Source organism: Culex quinquefasciatus, chromosome 3, assembly GCF_015732765.1.
Source record: "Culex quinquefasciatus strain JHB chromosome 3, VPISU_Cqui_1.0_pri_paternal, whole genome shotgun sequence".
Classification (NCBI taxonomy): domain Eukaryota; kingdom Metazoa; phylum Arthropoda; class Insecta; order Diptera; family Culicidae; genus Culex; species Culex quinquefasciatus.
In genome coordinates, this window is record NC_051863.1 from 159,312,677 (window position 1) to 159,337,087 (window position 24,411).

A 24,411-nucleotide genomic window follows, 5' to 3' on the forward strand; every position below is an offset into this window, starting at 1 on the left:
TAATTTTCAATTCTTTTTTTACCAACTCTTCAAAAAAAAGGTGAAAAGTCTCATGAGTTATATATTTCAGTAAAAAGTTCGTGTAAATCTTTGTCGAGACAAAATGATGTAGCAACATAATTAATACAGATTTTTTCCAGAAGAGACGCAGACACTGCTTAAGCGATGTGGCAACCGGGCGATACGCCTGCAAGGGGGTGTGGCTGCCAATCCCCCGCGTGGTCAAAAAGTCAAAAAAGCAAAAAGACCCGGCCTTTGAGGTTATGCAACAATCACCCTTTTTTGTAGCTACAAAAAAACTTTTTCTTGGCATAACTTTAAAAGTACTTCACTAAACAGAATAAAATTTAATAGAGTCTTAGGGGACCCCAAAACGAACAGAATAAGGCGGATCCGGACAAAATCGGTACAGCCAGTTCTGAGATAATCGTGTGGAAAAAATCATGTCTACACACATCCCCACAGACATTTGTTCAGAATTTAATTCTGAGTCGATAGGTATACGTGAAGGTATATCTAGGAGTCGTATTTAAGAAGTTCATTTTTCGAGTGTTTTTATAGCCTTGCCTCAGTGAGGTGAGGAAGGCAAAAACTGATTTTTTAGTTTTAGCTAACATGAAAACAATGACGAAGGTAGATTAAACCCAAATTTAGCTTGAAATGGATCAGGAGTTACAAAAAACTTCAAAATGCCAAGTCTGGAGTTTTTTTTTTGAAAATGTCCAATAAACCAAATTTCCAGTTTTTGCTTTTTGATTGTTTTTGCACCCGCCTTTATTCATGGGTTTTAACTCATGGTGGTGGTTCCAAAGACAAAAGTTTAAGCAGTTAAAAAATAAGAATCGGGCTCCTAACCTGACATGCGACTACACAACACAACTACGACGAATTCTGGGATGGATGACCTACTGGCGGCAGCGGCACGTTGTTTTGAAACTATTGCAAACTGGGATTTAACTTTTGTTTAGACTGGTTTGTAATCAAATGAAACCCGTCAGGGTGGAATCTTATTTTTTAACACCTTAACTTCCAAGCCCGAAAAAATACCTCCTAAATTAGATATTAATTAAGATTAGCGATAAAATTAATTGAGTGCATTTTTAATAACTTGGTCAAATTTCATTTATTTTTTTTATGCATTCATTTATCATGTAATTTTATTCAAACTATTCAAAAGATGTCACCTCCTTAGAATTTTTTTTCTGATTTCCAAATTTGTGCACCATGTTCTGAACTGTAACTCACCCACCGACCACAATGCTGAGCATGGCTTTTCTGTTGTTGCCGAATGAGCAAACGCTGCTGCTGTAGGCCACTCAGAACCGAGGTAGCTAGAAGCTCGAATTGAGTTGGGGACAGCTCAAAAAGAAATGAAATCGAAGCGTCCCTTAACCTTTTAGCGATACTGTTTTTAAAATGGATTTTTTTTGTTGAAATAAATTTTTATTGATTGATTTTTAGATATGTTAATATTTTTGAATTATTTTAGTCCGAAAACAAATTTTGAGTAAAAGAAAAAAAAATCTCCGTCAATAATCAAACTTCGGCAGCGCAAGGGTCAAACGCTGCTTTCTATATTACGTTCGTCCTCCGCTCCAGGATGGTCAGTCTGTCGACAGTCGTCACGGGGAAAGCATCAGATAAGCCTTCGAGGCGGGAAATACTTTTGGCGGGAAGTCCGTGTAGTGCAGTGTCTCTAGTAGTACCAGGATCGTAGGTGTTCAAGTGAAAGGATTAGCGATGTCTACCAAGCAGTATCCGAGAACAAACACCAATGGATTACCGGCGGAAAATTTGAACGTGGCTGTCGTTGGGGGAGGACTGGTGAGTCCTGTTGGTTGTCTACGACTGGGATAGCCCCGAGCACTTGAGTCGTGCGAGCTGAGCTGTTTCGCTGTTATTTTAAGTGATGGATTAACGGTGGAATTCAGAGTTGCGCTGTGATGTGATGATTTCAGCAGAACGATAAAAGGAAATAGTGAATCGATTTTTGAAAAAGAATTTAATGTATAGAGTGACAGAAGCGTTACGTGCAATCATTGATAAATTATATTTTTTTAAACGTTTTCTGAGAAGTTTGTTCGTGAAAAATATTTCCAGTGCAAATCATGGCAAATTTATGAAATAATTGCATTATTTTATAATATTTTTTTGTTTATCTCAAAACAGAATACATCAATTCAAAACTAGTTTTGTTTTTGCGCAATTCTTGTAAATTTTAAAGAAAAATATTTAGGTAAACAAATTATTCGATGTTTTGTTTTCTACATTAAAATCAAGAATAAAAATAAAATTATCGGCGAAAATTCAAATTTCCTTTGATAATACTGCTAGAATCGATTTAAAACAGTTTAGTGTACATTGTAAAAGATTTATCTATACATTTTAGATCAAATTAGGCTTTTAAGTCTTTTAACATTTTTTTTTTAAATTTTCGACCGTAATTCGGAAAAATGACGTTATACATAAGGAAAAAAAAAGTTCATAAATTCATTGATATTTTTGCTAAAGGAGCTTGTGAAACTCCTTGCTTATATTTTAGGAAATTTGTAATGAAATTTACTACATTTTTTTGGTCATGGGCTTATTAACGACAATAAATTCTAAATTTGAAAGTTAACTAAATATGCTGTATTGCAATTCCAAATTTAATACGAAGCTTTTGTTTCACATTGATTTTAGCTAGAGCTGGAAATTTTCTTGTGAAATCAATTGCTAACTGCCTGGAACATTGTGTAACTTTTTTATTTGCATTTTTGATTTAATAGAACTTTGCCGGGACCCGTGGTGTAGGAGTAAGCGTGATTGCCTCTCACCCAGTCGGCTTGGGTTCGATCCCAGACGGTGGCATTTTTCGAGACGAGAGTTGGCTAATCGCGCCTTCCATCGGACGGGGAAGTAAATGTTGGCCCCGGTCTAACCTAGAGGTTAGGTCGTTAGCTCAATCCAGGTGTAGGAGCCGTCTCCCTGGGTCCTGCCTCGATGGAGTCGCTGGTAGGCAGTTGGACTCACAATCCAAAGGTCGTCAGTTCGAATCCCGGGGTGGATGGAAGCTTAGGTGTAAAAAATGGTTTGCAATTGCGCCTCAACAGTCAAGCCTTCGGACTCCTAGTTTCGAGTAGGAATCTCGCAATCGAGAACGCCAAGGCAATGATGTAGAGCGAGCAGTTTTTTTAGAACTTTGGAATATTTTTTCACATTAGGCCGTTGCAAATATTTTTTGTAGTATATGTCCCTCGACTTTGACCAAAGTCGACCAAAAATTAAAAAAAAGTATAAAAATTGAAATTACGAGCCATGGTTTCAACATTTTAGTTCAAAAAGTATTTTAAAATGCATTATACAGCTGTCCAGTTGTTTTGCCATCATTAGTTTCCAAAATATCTAAGTATTGACGAAAATTTATATTTTGCGAATAATAAAATTTTTGCAGTGCTGTACATTGGAATTTCATAAAAATTTAAAACATTTTTAAACAAACCCAATCATGCTTAATATGATAATCAATGCAGAAAAATGGATTTTAGATTGTTTTTAGTTGATTACACTTCTATTTTCATGGATATTTTGAAGTTTTTTGGAAAAATATTTTTTTTTGTGGAGTTTTTCCGACCAATTTTGAAAGGAAGGGGGGGGGCGAAATCAACTTTGAAAAATATTTGCAACGGCTTTAAAGTTTTTCACAAATCAGTTTTTTCACAAATATGTTTGAACAGTTTAATGTGGTGCTTGAATCTATTTTGCATCATTAGTATTTCGAATTTTTAATTTTCATGATTTTTTTTATGTTTGAAACTACTCAAAAAAGCATTTTTTAGGCAAAAGTTTAAAATGGTGCCAATTATGGAACAGAAGTTATTCTTGATATCATGAGGATTAGGGCGTCAAATTTTCCTGGGTTTTGGATTTCCCAGGAAACGGGAAACACATATCTATGTTTTTTTTTTTTTCAAGCATAAAATCGTAAAATATGCTTAATAATAGTAATTGGTGGTAATCTACACTTGAATCATAACAAGGACGACAGGCAATTCTCTATAAAATCGGTCAAATTTGGCAGCTGTACATACAAAAATGATGTATGAAAATTCAAAAATCTGAATATTTTGACGGAATTTTTTAATCGATTTTGTGTCTTCGGCAAAGTTGTAGGTATGGATATGGACTACACTGAAAAAAATTATACACGGTAAAAAAAATTTGGTGATTTTTGTGAATACAAAGAGACGAGTTGTTCCTTTTAATTCCGCTATATATTTTAATATCTTGACAGATACGTATTTCGTCTACTACTTGCAGACTTCATCAGTGTTCTGTTCTCGACTGAAGGTTCATCGCTGGTGTATCCATATTTGTAGTTACTGTAGGTACTACCTCCTCGTTCTTCTTTTGTGCCTGTATAGGTAACAGCTTAAACAGCCACGTTGAGCCGTTACCTGAATCCTTGTTGAGTAAACGTTTGTTGCCTGCCTTGAAGATTTCCAAACTTTCAGCGACAGCCAGCTTCGATGGGTTAGTGATGTGTCTTAAGATGACCGCGTCGCTAGCTGTGATGTTATGTTTTTCCTCGATGATGTGTTCGGTTACTGCTGACTTGAAATGGGGGACAAATCCTTTCCGTTTTTCCTCCATGGCAATTTTGACATATGTGTGTATATGCTCATCCAACCTGGTTTGCAGCAATCTCTTAGTTTGTCCAATGTAGCTCATATCACAGTGGCCGCAGGATACCTCGTAGATGCCGGGTTTGCCTAAAGTCGGTATGGGGTCTTTCGTTGAACCTAAGATGGATTCCAACTGGCTGTTTCTACTGCTGAACACTAAATCGATGCCAAATTTAGCCAGTTTTTGTGGTGATTTTTTATTTAACTTTTTGTCACTAAAACTTGATTTGCAAAAAATACAATTTTTATTTTTTTTTATTTTTTGTTTTAAAGGACATAAAATGCCAACTTTTCAGAAATTTTCAGGTTGTGCAAAAAATCTTTGACCGAGTTATGATTTTTTGAATCAATCAAAAATCGAAATATCGATCGCAAAAATTTTTCAACTTTGTTTTTCGATCTAAAATCAAATTTTCAATCAAAAAGTACTCCAGTGAAATATTGATAATGTGCACCGTTTTCAAGTTAAAGCCATTTTTAAGTAACTTTTTTGAAAACAGTCGCTGTTTTTCATTATTTTAAACTAGTGCACATGTTTGCCCATTTTTGAAAAAAATATTTTTGAAAAGCTGAGAAAATTCTCTATATTTTGCGATTTTGAACTTTGTTGATACGACCCTTTAGTTGCTGAGATATTGCAATGCAAAGGTTTAAAAACATGAAAATTGATGTTTTCCAAGTATCACCCAAACGACCCAACATTTTCTAACGTCGATATCTCAGTTTGATTTACAATAATAAAATATGAAACATTCGTGAAATTTTCCGATTTTTTCGAAAACAATATTTTCAAAAAAAGTTACTGCTCACACAGCGTTGCCCCGACCCCTCTTCGATTTGCGTGAAACTTTGTCCTAAGGGGTAACTTTTGCCCCTGATCACGAATCCGAGGTCCGTTTTTTGATATCTCGTGACGGAGGGGCGGTACGACCCCTTCCATTTTTGAACATGCGATAAAAGAGGTGTTTTTCAATAATTTGCAGCCTGAAACGGTGATGAGATAGAAATTTGGTGTCAAAGGGACTTTTATGTAAAATTAGACGCCCAATTTGATGGCGTACTCAGAATTCCGAAAAAACGTATTTTTCATCGAAAAAAACACTAAAAAAGTTTTAAAAATTCTCCCATTTTCCGTTACTTGACTGTAAAAAATTTTGGAACATGTCATTATATGGGAAATTTAATGTTCTTTTCGAATTTACATTGACCCAGAAGGGTCATTTTTTCATTTAGAACAAAATTTTCCATTTTAAAATTTCGTGTTTTTTCTAACTTTGCAGGGTTATTTTTTAGAGTGTAATAATGTTCTACAAAGTTGTAGAGCAGACAATCACAAAAATTTTGATATATAGACATAGGGGATTTGGTTATAAAAATCACGAGTTATCGCGATTTAACGAAAAAAAGTTTTGAAAATGTTGGTCGTCGTTGATCATGGCCGTTCATGGTCACCCGCGACAGACACGGACGACGCAACAAAGAGAAACGCAAAAAGTAACTTTTTCAAAACCAAATGCAACCTTTTTTTCGTAAAATCGCGATAACTCGTGATGTTTATAAGGAAACCCATTATGTCTATATATCAAATTTTTTGTAATTGTCTGCTCTACAACTTTGTAGAACATTGTTACACTCTAAAAAATAACCCTGCAAAGTTAGAAAAAACACGAAATTTTAAAATGAAAAAAATTGTTCTAAATGAAAAAATGACCCTTCTGGGTCAACGTAGATTCGAAAAGTACATTAAATTTCCCATAAAATGACATGTTCCAAAATTTTTTACATTCGAGTAACGGAAAATGGAAGAATTTTTAAAACTTTTTTAGTGTTTTTTTCGATGAAAAATACGTTTTTTCGGAATTCTGAGTACGCCATCAAATTGGGCGTCTAATTTTACATAAAAGTCCCTTTGACACCAAATGTCTATCTCATCACCGTTTCATGCTGCAAATTATTGAAAACACCTTTTTTTTCGCATGTTCAAAAATGGAAGGGGTCGTACCGCCCCTCCGTCACGAGATATCAAAAAACGGACCTCGAATTCGTGATCAGGGACAAAAGTTACCCTTTAGGACAAAGTTTCACGCAAATCGAAAAGGGGTCGGGGCAACTTTGCTCGATTTAGTGTGAGTTGGTAGAGAATTACCCAAACGCCTTTACTGTTTTTTTACTAAAGATTTCAATTTATTGCACAATTCACAATGCATTTCACAAACCTTTTCTGATTGCAATGAAATGAAACTTTTGCTTGTTTTTTCACCCCTCGAATTTTGTCAGGGTCAATCGACATAAATTTAAACAAAACTGCGGCTGCTTAAACATATTTGTTTTAAATGTTTTTTTTTTCGATACAAGTGCTGAAAAATTGAACGCATTACAATGAATTCTGTACAATTTTTTTTTGTCGAGAATAAATGATCATATTTTTTTTTTGGAAAACCGTTGAGTTTTATAACTGGAATCATTCTACTTTTTTTTTCAAAACGTATTCATTGTTACATACTAAAATAAATTAAATCCACTCAGGTTGGCTCCCTGCTGGCACTGCATCTTGGCAAAAAGGGCCATGAGGTGGACCTGTTCGAGTACAGAGAAGGTACGGTAACATAAAAATCGCCATCGGTAGCCACTAGTCGTTCAGTCCGACTGTCAAAGTCAATTACGGGAAATGTGTTCATTTGCGTTTACTTGTCGTCAGACATCCGCACCGCCGAGCTGGTCGTCGGCAGGAGCATCAACCTGGCGCTGTCGGCACGAGGCCGCAAGGCGCTGGCCGAGGTGGGCCTCGAGGAGGCCCTGCTGAGCCACGGCATTCCGATGCGGGGCCGCATGTTACACGATCTCAAAGGGAACTGCAAAGTTGTGCCGTACGATGCCAACACGAACCAGTGCATCTACTCGGTTGGCCGTAAGCATCTGAACGAGGTTCTGCTGAACGGTGAGTAGCGTTGTTGGAAATTCGAAACCTATCGGTTACCGGCTGGTGGTTCCGTGAAGTTACGTGAGGTCTGTTCTGGCCGGAATGGTGCGTGTGTACGGCTTCCCACGTGGGTTAAGCCTGGCCGGCCGGTCTGCCGGCCAGTCGGGCAACATTGTTGTGGGAGCTGCGAAGCTTCACGTGGTTGACTGAGGACTTTTTTGGGTTTTCTTTTGTTTTTTCAGCCGCCGAAAAGTACCCCAACATTCACCTTCACTTCAACCACAAGCTGCAGCAGGCCAATTTGGACGAGGGAAGCCTACGATTTGTCGAGTGAGTTTTCGCGATCATAAGACAACGTTTATAAATAGGTTGCTGGATTTGCATGATTTTGTCATAAAGACTTTTCCAAGAAAGCATTCTTACATTTTGTATAAATAAGTTATCTTCTACTTTTAAGTTCATTATAATTTAATTAAAAAAAATGCTACATCTGTTTCCCTTCTAACAGTCCCCTGACCAAAGAAACCACGGAAAAACAGGCCGATCTGATCGTGGGCTGCGACGGAGCGTACAGTGCGGTCCGCAAGGAGGTCATCAAACGTCCGGGGTACGACTTCAGCCAGACGTACATCGAGCACGGCTACCTGGAGCTGTGCATTCCACCGACCAAGGATGGACAGTTTGCGATGCCCCACAACTACCTGCACATCTGGCCCCGCGGCAAGTTCATGATGATCGCCCTGCCCAACCAGGACCGCACCTGGACCGTGACGCTGTTCATGCCGTTCACCAACTTCTACAGTATTAAGTGCGAGTCGGACCTGCTGGCGTTCTTCCGGCAGCACTTCCCGGACGCGATCGACCTGATTGGGCGCGAACGGTTGATCAAGGATTTCTTCAAGATCGCCCCCCAGACGCTGGTCATGATCAAGTGCAAACCGTACAATGTGGGAGGGAAGGCACTGATCATCGGGGATGCGGCACACGCCATGGTTCCGTTCTACGGGCAGGGCATGAACGCTGGCTTCGAGGATTGCACCGTGCTGTCACAGCTGTTCAACAAGCACGGATCGGACGTTGATCAGATCCTGAAGGAGTTTAGCGAAACTCGGTGGGAGGACGCCCACGCGATCTGCGATTTGGCCATGTACAACTACATCGAGGTAGGAAGACTCGTCCAGATCAACCACATCAAATTGCTGATAAAACTTATTTTTTTTTCCTAAAAGATGCGCGACCTCGTAACGAAGCGATCGTACCTGCTGCGCAAGAAGCTGGACGAGCTGCTGTTCTGGCTGATGCCTAACACGTGGGTGCCGCTGTACAACTCCGTTTCCTTTTCCCACATGCGCTACAGCAAGTGTATAGCGAACCGAAAGTGGCAGGATAAGGTGAGAGTCGAGTTTGTTTTTGGCGGCTTAAATTGTATGTTTTTTTTTGCTCTAAAAAATTAAGTTTTTTTTTGTGATGAACCAGAGTCGATGGTCCATAGCTATCAGCTCAGGTTGATAATGCGGTTCTTCTTCGGCTCTGTTTTTCAATTCTAACAAATTGCTGGGCCTGTGATTAACTATTTCACAACATTTGAAATGTCTAACAAGAAAGACAGGAAGTATCAGGCAGCATAATCGTGTTTAGTGTTTGACTGTATGCGAAAAATCTTACGCAATTTTCGTAAATGTTGCGCAATTTTGTATACTTGTTTAGTTTGTCTTCAGGATCGGGAAAGAATCAACGTTTTCCTTAAAACTACGATAACTTAAAAAAAATGGGTACCAAAAGTTGCGAATTTCAATACAAAAAAATTTAAACCCAAAAATGTGTAGGTCAATGCTTTGATTTTAACGTTATCGCCGTTTCAGTAATATATCCGAAATAATCATAATTCAGAATTCTCTTAGGCCGCTGCAAATATTTGTTGAAGTTTATGTCGGCCGAAATTTGGGGGGCAAAAAATTATTTTTTCAAAAAAAACATTCAAACTTCAAGGGAAATAGAAATCTTATCAACTGAAAACAAATTGAAATGCATTTTCCTGCGTTTAAAATTATATTTAGAATGTCTGTTATAGATCAAAACTATTTTGATTTTTTGTTAAATTCCGTTGCACAGTAATGCAGAAAGGTTTTTTTTTTCGGTTGAAAAAAAAAGTCCGTCAATACTCAGATATTTTGAAAACCAATGATTGCAATACAACACGTGTAAAATGCATTTTAAAACACTTTTTTCAGTAAATTATTATAGCGAAAATGTCAGGTTTTTTTCTAAATTTTTGCCTTTCTTACAAAAGAAAGGTTTTGGAAAAACACTTTTTTCAGAAATCTTAAAAAAAACCGTACGCGGCGAGGAGTCGTCCCAGAAAAAAATCCTATTACTAAATTGAAGGTTTAGATGCGCTCTTTCGATTGAATTTTGGCCCGAAACCCGGAACTCAAAGTCTGATTTTTGAGAGCTCTTTTTCTGAAATACTTGTGCGATGTCTGTATCCGCTCTTAAAAATTTGTGTCTTCCATCATTGGAAAACCGTTCAATTTTTATATTTCAGATTTGTAGCCATGGGGTCGGAGACGAACATTTTATTTTTCGATTCACAATTTTCGACCAATAAATGTGGTCAAAGCCATTTTCAGAGGTATTTTTTTGACTATTTTACAGATAACACTATCAAATTACAAGAATTCAGTTTCAAACAAAAAGCCATTTGAAAACATGCGCCATAAACTGCTTGAGCCTAAAATTTGAAGCTTTTCCAAAATATATTTCCAGAGATATAGCCATATTTGCGTTTTTCGTCTTATTTTTACCCTATTAAAATTTTGGTTTTATACAGAATCATATACTGAACATCAAATTCGAAGTCCCGGCACGTTCTCACTCAAAGCTCGGCAAGTCGTCAAGTCGAAGCTTCAACGCCAGTGAAAGTGTTCTTTTGGCTTCTCATAATAGATCGACAAAGTGCAATAGCGATACAATTTTTTTTAAGTTAATCATAGACTAACATTAAAGACTGAGTACCCTTTATATTTTTCTAATAATGTCAATTCAATATGTTTTTCTTAATTAAATTTAAATATCTTGCGACCCATAATGTACCTCTGAAATTAAAAGAATATGGTATTCGAAGTTTAGCCTAAAAATATTCGAAGCTTTAGGTCAAATTCTCACTTCTCAATATGATACCCCAATTTTGCTTCTGAAAAATTAATTGCAATTGTAATTGTAAGAGAGGCTCTATTTTACCTCTGGTGATATTAAATCGGTTTTTTTTTGTAAAAATAGTTTAATTTCAAATTGATTTTATAAAATGCCAATATATTTTTTTAAGTGTTTATGTTTCCTAATATTCAAACTTTTGTAACTGTTGTGGGATTCTCTGAGATGTTGATCAAAAATTATGTTGAGCCTTTTTGATTGGGCTGAAACTTTGTGAGCACTTTCTTTATGACCAAAGATATGTTTTACCAACAAGTATATACACTCAGGGGTGACCAAAGTATGGCCCGCGGGCCAAACGTGGCCCGCGAGGTGATTTTTTGTGGCCCGCGGACTTTTTTTTAAAAGATCATGTAAAATGGCCCTTTGACCCATCTGTTAGTTGATTTTATAATTCTTTAAAATTTAGTTTTAGTTTAAGCATTCCCATGCTTTTATCCGAAAGTTTGAATGTGATTGATAATTGTTATTTCATCAAAATTTTCATCAAAGATTTTTGGAAATGAGTTATAAAACATTCAAATTTGACTAAAGTAGGAAACTGTAAAAATAGCAAAAACAGGTATTCCATAGTAATCTCTCAGGGGCTGAGTCAAAAACTTATTTTGCACTTAGAAAATTTTCACCTCGGGATACGAACTCATGAAATTAGGATTAATGGAAATGAAATGGACTAATTGATTAAAGTCTTATTCAGGCAGAAAATATTTATTTTTTATTGAAATCAGAGGAATACTTGTTGAAAAATCTTTTTGCAACGATTTATCATTATATTATGCCTTGTTTAAAAATAAAATTATACATTTTAGACTAACCCCTTCTTAAAATATTTTATTTCAGATTTCGATGTTTATTGAGGTACCGTCAGTGGGGGTGACATTGGGTCTGGGGGGGTGAGATTGAGTCAAAGTGATTTTTACGGATTTTACCATTTCTAAGGTTATTCTCAATGAAACTGAATTCTGTTAAAGGGGTTGTGTGTCCCCTACACCCCCCTCTTAAGATGACTCCGCTGAAAAAATCTCGTTCCTAGAACAAATCCTGTTATTTTGGCAGATGTCTAAAGTTGGGGTACATTTTTGGCCAAAAATGACCTCTCGAAAAATCATTTGTTTTGTCTAATATTTTTGTTAGAATTGCTCGAAAACTACCCAAATGTTTGAAAATCTCCACTTCAAACATTGTAGCGTGTCAATACGATTCCCTCGAACAAGAAACGCTGTTGGATGATTTGTTTTTACCATAATGTCATAATCGATAGAGAGCCTATATGGAGAGGCGAAATGTCACTCTCAGGGTTCCAATCGAACTGTCAAATCGGGGTTCCAATCGAGCAACAAGATCATGCAAAAACAAGGTTGGAATCAATTTAAAATAATTTTGGCAAAAAAACGAGACTTATAACAATTACAAGTATTGTAAAACTGTAGTTGATAATAATCTGGTAGTTTTTGTTATGTTTGTGCTTGCTCGGTACAAGAAAAGTGCCAGCACCAAAGAAAAACTACAAGTTTTCCAACCTTAAATTTTAATGGCTTTGGGTGTTTGAAATTTCTCCCAGAACATTTCATTTCCCTATGTAGGTCCCTAATAATCGAGTGTTACTGGCTCCATATACACAAAAATGGCTTATATATGCCTAGGATAAAATGTCTAGAAAGTTTCATTGAAATCGAAGAGGGTCGAGAAAAAAATACCTAAAAAATTCCTGTTTTGGGCTGGAATTGCTCCATATCGTTGTATTTGAGCATCATTTTAGTTTCATTTGACCCAATGTCACCCCCTCTAAGGGGTGGGATTGGGTCAATTTTCAAACAATAGGCATTTAAGGTAGTGTTCATCAAAATCAACCATATTTTGGGAAAATGTTAGTAAACTTTCTAACAACAAATCTACGTTGAAAGATTTTCGATGTTATTTAAATTGTTTTTGTTATTAAGAAAATACGAGGGGTGTATCGTTTTTTGACCCATAGTCACCCCCACTGACGGTACTTCTCTTGTTTTGTGTTTTTCTTGTTTTATTTTTAGTATTTTAATTTGCATTTATCTTGTTTAGTTTATGTTTGTTTTTGGTAGTATTTGGCCTATTCTACCACCTAATATAATTACATTTTGCCTATCTAATTTTTACACGTTTTTGCAGTCATTTTTTCAATTTTTTGCATGTTTTTCACATTTTCTGCTATAGAATGGCACCATCATTATTTAAATTGCAAAAAAATGCGTAGAGGCATAGTCTGGGTCACTACAAAAATTACTGCATACTTCTTTTTACTGAAAATATAGGAAATGTTAGTAAAAAACACAACCAAAGTTGACCCCTAAAAAAAATGACATTTTTTAAAACATTGGCAAAGTCACATAAAACAAGTAAAACTTCAAACCCATAAATTTTCTAAAATTTTAAGAGTTCTTCTTTCCAATGCTTTTTACAGATCAAAAATCGGTTGTAAAATTGATTTTTGGCGATTTTTTAGATCGAAGCCCGTCTAAAGGCGGGGTTAGGTTGTAGAGGGCTAATTGTGTTAATTTTTTTGATATCGAAAATAGCTACACTGCCCAAATTTTAGCTTTTCTGTGTTTTGAATAACTATCTCAAAAGTGATACGGGACATTTATGGAAAGCCAGTCATCAAATTGTCTAAGAATATTAAATTGACCACTGTGGCACCCCCTACAGCGTGGTACAGACCCGTCATGATATGCTATGCTATGCTATGCTATGTGACTTTATGCAAACAGGAGCAGAAATACACAAATTCTTGTTTGTTTTGCTATCAGAGTTTGTCTCGCAGCTAGCGTAATTCAAATAATTAAATTAAATTTCCAATGGCCTTAAAATAATAATAAAAATTTCGCGATGCGATTATCCGAAAATTGAATTACATAAAAATTATTCTTAGCGCTTAATAAAAGAAGTTTTTCTAAAATGAGAAATAAATTTAGCAGAATTTTGTAATTAAATATACATAAAATTTAATCCAATTTTGAGGATACGTTGTTCATGCACGATCCCTTTTTGCAATCGAGCAATTTAAAGATAAACTTTGTGATTATATTAGTTTGGAAAAAGTCTTTCAGGGGCGCTTTTTCATTTTCTTTATCAACATTTTTTTCTATTTGTGAATTTATAGGTATTTTACCAAAGAGTATGCCCTTATTTTCCTTCTCTTTGATATCACTAAATTAAAAAAAATTAAACAAAAATCAAAAATTAACATAATAAAAACAAGCCCGAACTGTTTTCAAACTTAAGCAAAATTTTCAAATGTCTTCATTATTTTTGAAAAGAATTTCAAGATTTTTATGAATTTTGACATAAGGTATATTTCGGATAAAAGAAGTTTGTTCACAAATGATGTAAGGAATTGGTTTGCATTATTCATTTGGACCATTATTTTTTGTTTTGTTTTCTTATTCATTTTATTGAGCTAACTCTTACTAACTTGAACAAATCTTCCTCTTCCAGATTCTAACGCGCGTCCTGTACTGCTCATCCGTGGCAGCCGTTGGTGCCGCCGGAATATTCGCCTACCGGTTCAGCAGCACCGCTCAGTTTGAACAGCTCTCGTCGGCCGTTCTCAAGTGGATCAAGTTCTGAGGTTTAACATTCCCTAACTTAGAGAACTTTTGCTTTATCTTTACTTAACATAATTAACTAAGCTACGCTAAATATCATGCAATATCCGTGTACCAGTGATGTTCAAACGTTTGCGGCGCATTTTTTTTAACTAGTGTGTTGTATTTCTACAGCGGTGACTGTACGTTGCAATTACTATGAGAAATAAATAATCGTGAGTGTAATAGGTGAAGTTATTTGGCGTTTTTCTTTGGGGTGAACGGCGAGGCTGGTGCGTGTTTTTGGTTGTAGTTACTAGTCAACGATTAATTTAACGTTTTCGTGGTTTTCCACGTACGAGCTCTTGTGGGTCTCGAAGAGATCTTCTAGGGCGGTACAGAACTTGGCATGCAGCGCTTCGATTTGTTCCGCACTTGGGGTTTCAACGCGAGCCACCTCGATGGGAGCTCCAACTGAAATTAAAAGATCATGTTTGTAACATTACAGAATTAATACGTTATGACTAAAGCTATACTCACTAACTGTGTTGATCGGCTTGCGTCGCGGAATCAGTCCATAGTTGTACTGGAAGAAGCCACGTCCGATGAACGCAGGTGGGGCGATTCCGGTTTTGGCCTTCATCCACTCCTGGCAGGTTCGCAGCCGGGATCCGGGCGGATTCGACGGTTGATCGAACAGGTCCAGCTCGCCAAAGTTGATGACCGGCACCAGTGCCGTCCCGGTTTGCAGCGCAATCCGGCAGAATCCCTTGCGCCGCTTCAGCACCAGCTGGTAGTTGTTGGGTCGACAGTTGAGCGATTCGGCCGCACCGCCCACGATGATGACGACGGCGTTGGAGGTGTTTCCGTCGGAGTTCAGCTTGTGGTCGGGGTCGTTGGGCGCTTGCAGCAGTTTGACGATGCACTTTTCCGACGAGGAGGCGACGCCCCAGCTGAAGCACAGCTCGCGGAAGAACGGCACGATCAGGTGGATGTCCAGGGTGACGACCCGCGACCGGATGCCCGGGTACTGGTGGCAGAAGCCGGTCCAGTCGGTGGCGAAGCTCAGGAAGCAACCGGTGCTGTGAGAGTGGAGATTTGTGTTGAAATAGTCAATAAATGTAAAATTTACATTAAACATTTTACAAGTTATATTAGCTGAATTTTTTGGTAGACAAAGTTTTGTTTGGTCGATCATTTTGTGCATTTTACCAAAGTTTCTTTGAATTTGGTGGTTGGAATCCCGAGTTATATACACAAATGTTTACGGTAGTCGGGCATGTACGTATGTCAAACGCGTTCTCACCTGAAGCTTCTGTGGCCAGTTGTCGCACTTATGAAAACTTTTTTTCATATGGAGAGTGAAGTTTTTATTGAATATCTCCGGATTGAAATTGAATTTTGAAGCTGCACAAAATGGCGTTCTTCGCCCAATTTGGCCGAAAATGCACGTGCGACAAGAGATCACGACAACGACGATTTGAGCTTAACACTTACTGATTCTTGACTGCTTCCTTTTGCTCATATTTACAGTATGTAAAAAAAGTATTTACACCCCTTGGGCACTATGCACATTTTGTGATGAAACATGTAAAAAATTTAAAGTTTGACAGAAACCTAGTACTACGTTTTGTTCAGAAACTCATGCCAGACATTTTGCTACAAAAAGCTCATGAAAAGATGATTTCTATAAAAAGTTATATAACAAATACTATTACGAAACTAAAAAAGGTGCAAAAAAAGTTTGTACACCTTTCGAAAAATTAACATAAATAATGTTATTTGTTGACAAATCACCATAAATCCAGTCTCCCAACTTCAAATAGGCATCCTTGACTGATTTATAAAATAATTTGGATTGAATATAAAGTTTACTAACAACTTAGTATAAAAGTTTATATAACTCTGGAAATTCTATATAAAACTTATCTAAACTTAATTTTGCAAACTTTTAATTCAACTAAATGTCAATATATTACCATATAATTGCTAAATAAACATTTTGGAGTGGGTATAACACCGTTTTGGGGTATTTGTATCGATAGAATAGATTTTTCGTTGAATTTCGTACCAACCGGAATTACGTCGTCGGAAAATCCGCCGGCATCGAACCGGTCCACAATTCTTAAGTCATCCTATGTGGCATCGAAAAGGGCATAAAATTTCCGATCTTTTGATACCCATACATCTAGGTTTTCTATAAAACCCACGATTTTAAATACCTAGGTAAAAACGTTGTTATGGTTTTGTTTGAGCAATCTGCCAAAAATGTATGGAATTTCGTAATTTTTGTTCTCGTAGATCAAACTTACTTTTTGCCCAGGTATTTAAAAACGTAGGTTTTAAATAAAAACGTAGATGTTTGGGTATCAAAAGATCGGAAATTTTATGCCCTATTCGATGCCACATAGGTTGACTTAAGAATTATGGACCGGTTCGAATGCCGGCGGATTTTCCGACGACGTAATTCCGGGTTGGTACGAAATTCCAACGAAAAATTTATTCTATCGATACAAATACCCCCAAAACGGTGTTATACCCACTCCAAAATGTTTATTTAGCAATTCTATGGTAATATATTGACATTTAGTTGAATTTAAAGTTTGCAAAATTAAGTTTAGATAAGTTTTATATAGAATTTCCAGAGTTATATAAACTTTTATACTAAGTAGTTAGTAAACTTTATATTCAATCCAAATCATTTTTTTAATCAGTCAAGGATGCCTATTTGGAGTTGGGAGACTGGATTTATGGTGATTTGTCAACAAATAACATTATTTATGTTAATTTTTCGAAAGGTGTACAAACTTTTTTTTTGCACCTTTTTTATTTTCGTAATAGTATTTGTTATATAACTTTTTATAGAAATCTTCTTTTCATGAGCTGTTTGTAGCAAAATGTTTGGCATGAGTTTCTGAACAAAACGTAGTACTAGGTTCCTGTCAAACTTTAAATTCTTTACATGTTTCATCACAAAATGTGCATAGTGCTCAAGGGGTGTAAATACTTTTTTTACATACTGTAAAAATAAACTAGCGATTTTTTTTTCGACATTCGATTAGGATATGATAATCCAAGTGAAATTTTGGCAAAGCCTTAGGATAATCGAGTCTGGACTGTAGTTTCGTTTTCTTTGTTTTATGATTTTTACTCAAGACTAGTAAAAAGAAAACTGGTCATGAAAGAGAATAAGAATTTCTGTCACTTTAAGGACTGTGATATTTTCAAAAAGAAAAGAAAAAAAAAACCATTTTGTTCAACCAAAATATGTAAAAAAAAAATTATAAACCCCTCATTCATCAAAGAATGTTTATTTATGTGTTTTCGACTAGTTGACTCTTAAGAAACATATTTTAATGGAATTTAAGATTTTGTTGTTCTTCTCTCCCTTCCACCCTTTCACTCTAATACCAGCTTAACATTTTTATAATTTTCGACGTATTTCGGCTTGTTTTCCTCAAACAGTTCCGTCAACTCTTTGCAGAATCGCTCGTGCAGCTTATCCACATCCGCCTGGGTTGGCTTCTCGATCTTACCCATCTCAATCGGGCGTCCAACTGAAACCAAAGTTGTGTTTTTATCTGAACTTGTTTGCATCTTCAAGCAATACTCACTGACTGCGTTCAACGGCTTTGGCCTCGGAATAATCCCGTAGGTATTCTGCAAGAACCCAACACCCCGAAAGGCGGCCGGCGCAATTCCGGTGGTGTTTTTAATCCACTCCTGGAAGTTTCGCAGCGGAGAACCGGGAGGATTCGGCGGTTGATCGAACAGATCCAGCTCACCAAAGTGGAGCACCGGTACGATGCTGGCTCCCGTTTCGAGGGCGATCTTGCAGAATCCTTTCCGTTTCTTCAGCACCAGCTGGAAGTTGTTCGGCCGGCAGTGCAATGATTCGGCGGCACCTCCGACCACCAGAACCACGGCATTTGAGGTGTATCCGTCACGGTTGGCCGGATGGTTCGGGTTGTTCGAGGCAGTCAGCATGTGTTTGACACTGGCCGATGCACACGATCCGAGGCCCCAGTTGAGGAGAATTTCGCGGAAGAATGGAATGACGAAGTGAAAGTTCAGGGTGCACGGCTTGGACCGGATCCCGGGAAACAGTCGGTAAAAGCCGGTGGTGTCGGTGGCGTAGTTTAAGAAGGTTGAGGTGCTGAAAGAAGTGCACATGGGTGTTTTAAGATACTTTGCAAGTGGTTAGGAAATGGCTGGATTATTTACCAATATGCAATGATTATGACCAGTTACCGGAAGGATACTCGCGTGCATGAAATAAGTAGTTGTGCCAATATAAATTATGCCCTTTGAATACTTACGGGTGGGAACGAAACTGCTTGATGGTAATCGTAATTTCACATGCACTGAAGGGACCATCCATAAACCATGGGACACTTAAGGGGGGATCCATACAAAAAAGATTTTTAATGTATGGACAATTGTCCACGGTTAAAAGATTCCCAAAAAAGTGTCCACGTGGTTTATGGATGGTCCCGAACGAATTTAGATTTTTCGGAAATTTTCATGCGAAAAAATGTTTGAAGATGGTTGAATGGCACAATGACACCCAAAAATGATTGATGGATAAAATTTATATGATAACTCTTAATCCAGTACCGTAATCTGGGGTGAATCGGGACTACAGTCTGAATAGGGACAGCAGTTTTTAGAGCACTTTAAGCTTTTAAATTTGGAAATGGATGTACACATTTTGTTGGCCTGAGTCTGTTCTAACCGAAACCAACCAGAAAAATCAAAATATTGTGCTCCAACATGGTTAAAACTGCTGTCCCAATTCGCCCCATGTGTCCCGATTGACCCCAGTTTACGGTATTTATCTTAAATATTTTATCTTCATTTTAGAATTTTTAAAACATATCGTCATGATTGTACTATCTTGTCGCACGTGCATTTTGGGCCAATCGAGTTTTGAACGTCTTAGCTATTTGAGATGATATACATGCATTTCCTTTGTCGAAATAAGCCATTTTAAAAATGGAAATATGTTCAATGAAACGAGCAGAAAATTAATGTATACCTAATTTTTCTTAATATGAAGGAAATGCTAGTTCAAAATACAGCCAACTTGACCTCTGAAAAAAAAAACTCATTTTTTTAAACATTGGCATAAAACAAGTGAGTCTGATTTGCAATGCCTTTCCGTCGGGTCGTAGGGTTTTTTTCGCGTTCGTCGTTGGTGTGTTTTTCGCAGGGGGGTGGTGTCAGAGTAAAGGGATACTCTACTTGCCCATCACTACAATCTTGCAATAGTATTAGTGAGTAGCCCCTGTCTGAAAACTAGCCCCCACATTAGTGTTTGTGAGTAGCCCCTATCTGAAATCGCCTGCTGATGTATTGGTAGGTGAGGCCTACTGTTTACATCTAGCAACGTTAAAACCAGGGCTTCGCCTCGAAACGTCATACAGGAACAAAAGCTGCGTACCGAAAAATGTTGGTGGGCGCGTTGACGTTTTGGAATTTTGACAGTCTGGAACGGATGAATTACCCTAATATCGCACATCATAAATACTGTTCGGGGTAATTTGCTAATTTGTTAATATTTGCCTTTTTATGGAAATTACTTTTACAAAGTGTTTTTTCCCCGTTTTTTAACATTAATATAAATTGTTATTATAGCGGTATACCATTATAAACTCAATAATTAAGTTTGCAAAAGCAAGCCAGAGAGGGTGAAGAAAAGCCCCAAGAAAACGCTCCCTCTCCTTTGTTCTGCTGTTCGTAAAGCTGTTTCTTGACCCCTTTCCTTCCGATCTCCATACTAGCCTAAAACTATGTAGCTTTGCAATGCTTGGAGCAGATGTTTGGAAAAAAACGTGGACAAATTATTATCTTTTACAGTTTTATTGGTTGTACTCCTAAATTTCCAAGAAATAGGTGCATTTTTGTGTAGCAACTTTTCCAGCTTCCGCAGCGAAACATGCCCGGAACGTGATTCAACTCTTCCGGCGGAACGTTGTCTCGTTCGGAGGGCTCAGCAATGTGCAAGGGCGTTCTTGACCTTTCTCGTTCACTGTTTGGCACTTTCTCCTGCTCTTCAATCGGAACGTTGCCCCGGCCGATGGACGCAGCACTGAACAGGGGCGTTCTTGACCCAGCCCGTTCGCAGTTTGGCACATTCTCCAGCTTCCGCAGCGGTAACGTGCTCCAACTCCTCCAGCGAAACCTTTTCTTGTCCGGTGGACGTAGCACTGCACAGGCTCGTTCGCTTTTTGGCACTTTCTCCAGCTCCTTCAGCGGAGATCTGTTGCTTTCAGCAGGTACTTTTTGCAGCAAACCAGCGCTACAAAGATTGATTTCTAATATACTCATAATATACTCAAAAATCAACCAAAAGAACATTGCAATGTTTATAAACAAACGCCGCCATATTGCCATTGTTGTTCGGTAGCTTTTTTCAGGCCATCGCCGGGGCCCTGGTTAAAACGGTCAAACTATTTAAAATTTGAAATTCTTTGCAGCAGCGTGGCGTAAAAAAAGTGTTCTTGTGTTCATATTTGTGTAATCACTGAGTGACGGAAGTGTCGCAGCTACCACCAAATGTCCGTCGTGGTCCGGAAAATAACGGTGGTTCGTTAAAGAAGGGGCACCCTGAATGGTTTTTTGAAGCCGAAATATAAAACCTCAACCTGCTCGACCTGCACCACTGGCTGGGCTGATGACGGTTGTTTCGGTCCAGATTCGCTGACGGATTGGTTTTGAGGGAACCCGTACTTGAAATTGTCCTCTTTTTGCCGAAATTCTTGTTATGTTGTCATTTGAACAAAAATCAGAGTGGATCGAAACACGCGGTTCGACGCGGTTGACAGATGTGTTTTTTTTTTGTTTTCTTCTTCATCTTCTCTTCGGCGTCAGAAGTTTTGGTTTCAAGAAAATGGCCGTCATCACAGGGGCCTGGTTTTTCGTTTTTCTTTTCGCGCGTGTGTGTGAGAAGGTGCGGCTGGCTCTGGTTGTCATCGATGACAATTGAACCAGTCTGATTTGCGATGCCTTTCCGTGTTTATCGGAGCCTTTTATTTGATATTTTATTTTTCATAAGTCCTTCTTTTATCATCGGTGATTGGAAGGCACGCCGCCGGTTTAGTTCGTTTAAGTTATTGTTTTAATTTCATTACAATCGGTTACGTGATGACCTGTTTTCTTTTCGTTGATATTCGTTGATCGTAATAATTTATTCCAGCTGACAGTTTTAGTATTAACTCATCAAACTGTCAATTTTTTAAAGAGTAAAGCGTCTTTTACTTACTATTTTTGAAATTTGCTCGCGTTATTTAAATTGTACAAACAGTAAAAATATACTGACAAGTCCAGCCCATAGCACTACTGCTCGGTTGGCACGCGTTCGATTAAAAAAACTTTTAAATAATCAATTAACTATCATTCCGCAGCCGGCTGCTTAAGATTTAAAATTTTCAACCGATAAAAAAATGCTCATGGTCACATCACTGCCACTCGTGAATTCTGACCTCATACCCATCTACTAACCCCCTCAAAGCAGTCGATTGGGCGGTCTCTATCACTCAAGTATTGGACTAACATTCCCATCCACTTCCCCGTGACTCTACCACTGGTCGTGGCCGGCGCCGGTATTGATCAGCATGATAGGGGTCTTTGAGAAGTTGCGAAGGGAGGAAAGATAGCACCCACTCATTTTCCACGGCTCGTGGATGTAACTTCTGGAGGTCCTGGTCAATAACGGAATAGCAACTGCGCTTATGCTTATGCTTATGCTTATTGGCAGTCACATAAAACAAGTGAAACTTGAAAAGTAAAAATAAATTACAGTCCAGACTCCATTATCTGAAGCCCCGATTATGCGAAGCCCCGATTATCCGAAGTTTCGATTATCCAAAGTTCGATTATCCGAAGGTTTGTATGGGACTTCGGATAATCAAATCACGAAAAAAAATTGTATTTTTTTCATTTTCTTGTTTTTAACATAAAATTTGAGTTCTACGACCCCATTTTAGTCAAATTTGAGTTGTTGATTGCCTTTTAAAAAATAAAATTCTTTTTTTTCAATATTGCATCACCGCCATCTTGGATTCAAAAATTCTAATTTTAACGTAGTTAAGGGGTCATACCTATGCTCAACAATCAAAAGTTAGACAACGAAAAAAAAATTTTTTTTTCGTGATTCGATTATCCGAAGTGAAATTTGTCCGAGGCCTTCGGATAATCAATAATCGAGTCTGGACTGTCGAATTTTTTTGTCGGTTTTTCAGATCAAAGCCCTCCTTTGGGCGGAATCGGTTTGTAAAGTATTAAAAGGCTATATCTTTGCACACCGTTGTTCGATCAATAATGTTTAAAAGAAAAAAATGAAATTTTCGCAGCTTTTAAAAAATATATTACAGTGTACCTTTTCCCTCATAAAATATGTCTAAACTGAAAAAAATAACATTTTTTGAGATTTTTTAACTAAAATTGCATTTAACTCGAAAACGGTGCACTTCATGAAGAAATGCGTAAAGAAATTTTTGATTTATAATTTGAATGAATTTTCTCTTTTTATTACCATTATTTGAATTTTCATAGCCAGCCCGGCTCCGTAGCTTGATGATCGCGGCTTCTGCCCCACAGGCAGATATTTCAGGGATTTATTCCCGGTCGGATCATTGAATTTTGGATCTTAAGATCAAAGTTGAACATGTTTAGAAAAGCTGGTAAATTTTGATTATGAAAAATTTATAAAATCGTTCAAACTGCAGTAAGTCATCTACAACCATACTCAGTAGGGTGCTCAGAATATGGGACTTTTTTCAAAACCTCGCTCCACAAGCTGAATATTGTTCCTTGACCTATTTTAGGACACTGGGCCAAAAATGAGCAAAATCGGTCAACATTTATCCATTGATACTTGGAGGTGAAGTTTGTATGGGAAAAATCGAAAAAATGTATGGAAAACCCAAGTTTCTTACGGTTTGGTCTGCACGGTGCGCTACTTCCATCCAAATATTCCCAAAAGTGAGATTTTTATTGAAAATTTATTGCTCTACAACTTTGTAGAACATGCCAAAACTGTAAAACTCGATCCTAAAAAGTTATTAGCGATTTAAAAAAGTCATTTTTGTATGAAAAACACTTTTTTCACCAACTTTAGGCTCGAGTATCAATGGGTTAATCTCATCCAATTTCGCTCAAAATTTACACAGATGCTTAAAATAACCCAAAAACCCGTGTTTCGCTTGTGGAGCAGGGGGTCATTTTTTCTGGGCACCCTAATACTCAGTGATGGAATAATCATCATCAAAAAAAATCATTGGACGTTCATCAAGAGAAAAAATCCGAAGGGAGCATGGCACTTCTCTCTCGAGCACGAAAGATCGGTAAAAGGAATCTTAAAAAAATCATCATCTTGATTATTCGGCGGAATATATCTTTCACTACTACACTTGCAATTGTAACGTCACAGGTCGAAATATGACCTGTCACATTTTGTAGATGGGCAATGTGTGTAAAAAAAGTGAATTAAATATTTTTAAGTGGTGCTGACAAGGAAATTCACAAAAAATCATCAGCAAATTGATTTTCTTGGAGAAATTCGGGAGCGATTTTCTTTTACGTGATTTGCCTCCTCTCTCTTTCGCAGATGAAGAAAGTTCGCAAGCGAAATTGATTTTTTTGCGATTATTCCATCCCTGACCATACTAAAGGAAACCATGTCACGGTGTATTTTTCCGAGAACATTAAGAAAAAATATTCGGCAAGTCTGTTATTTGACACCATGCAAGAAGGGCTCTTTCCCGGCATTTTCCGGGGTCCGGTGAAATATTTCATCGGATGGTCTAGAGCAACTTTGTTTTTGAAGTTTTTTTTTGTTGATTTTACTGGATTTTTCTTAATATGGGTGTATGTTAATAATATCCATAAATTTTCTTATGAATATGCTTTAAGAGACTCTAAATAACATATTTGCCCAATATTTGACCTCCAATAAAAAGTTTCCAAGCCAAATCGACTGTAACATTTCAAAAACATCATGTACATTTTGACACTTTCTGGGTTATTGCATATTCTGAAAGTACTCCTAATA

General features: G+C 37.4%; 2 protein-coding genes across 4 annotated transcripts in view; one reads left to right on the forward strand and one right to left on the reverse strand.

Moving 5' to 3' along the window:
• Positions 1 to 1,608: 1,608 nt before the first annotated feature.
• Positions 1,609 to 14,611, forward strand: LOC6050883 (kynurenine 3-monooxygenase). The gene is made up of 7 exons (XM_038260607.1): positions 1,609 to 1,824; positions 7,191 to 7,260; positions 7,363 to 7,602; positions 7,827 to 7,914; positions 8,093 to 8,747; positions 8,814 to 8,975; positions 14,269 to 14,611. Exons 1-7 carry the CDS (start codon positions 1,741 to 1,743, stop codon positions 14,398 to 14,400), a joined length of 1,431 nt encoding a protein of 476 aa, XP_038116535.1. The 5' UTR covers positions 1,609 to 1,740; the 3' UTR covers positions 14,401 to 14,611.
• The window catches only part of LOC6054491 (2-acylglycerol O-acyltransferase 2), a 36,257-nt gene continuing 26,042 nt past the window's right edge, over positions 14,197 to 24,411 (reverse strand). For 2 of the 3 annotated variants that reach the window (XM_038260609.1, XM_038260608.1), the window contains exons 5-6: positions 14,898 to 15,439; positions 14,197 to 14,831 (exon numbers count right to left, since the gene is read on the reverse strand). In XM_038260609.1, the coding sequence (XP_038116537.1) occupies positions 14,674 to 14,831; positions 14,898 to 15,439 (700 nt within the window). In that variant the 3' untranslated portion in view covers positions 14,197 to 14,673. Of the gene's footprint in view, positions 14,832 to 14,897; positions 15,440 to 17,607; positions 17,915 to 17,971; positions 18,514 to 24,411 lie in introns of those variants that run through there. The other variant, XM_038260610.1, reaches the window with a different exon arrangement.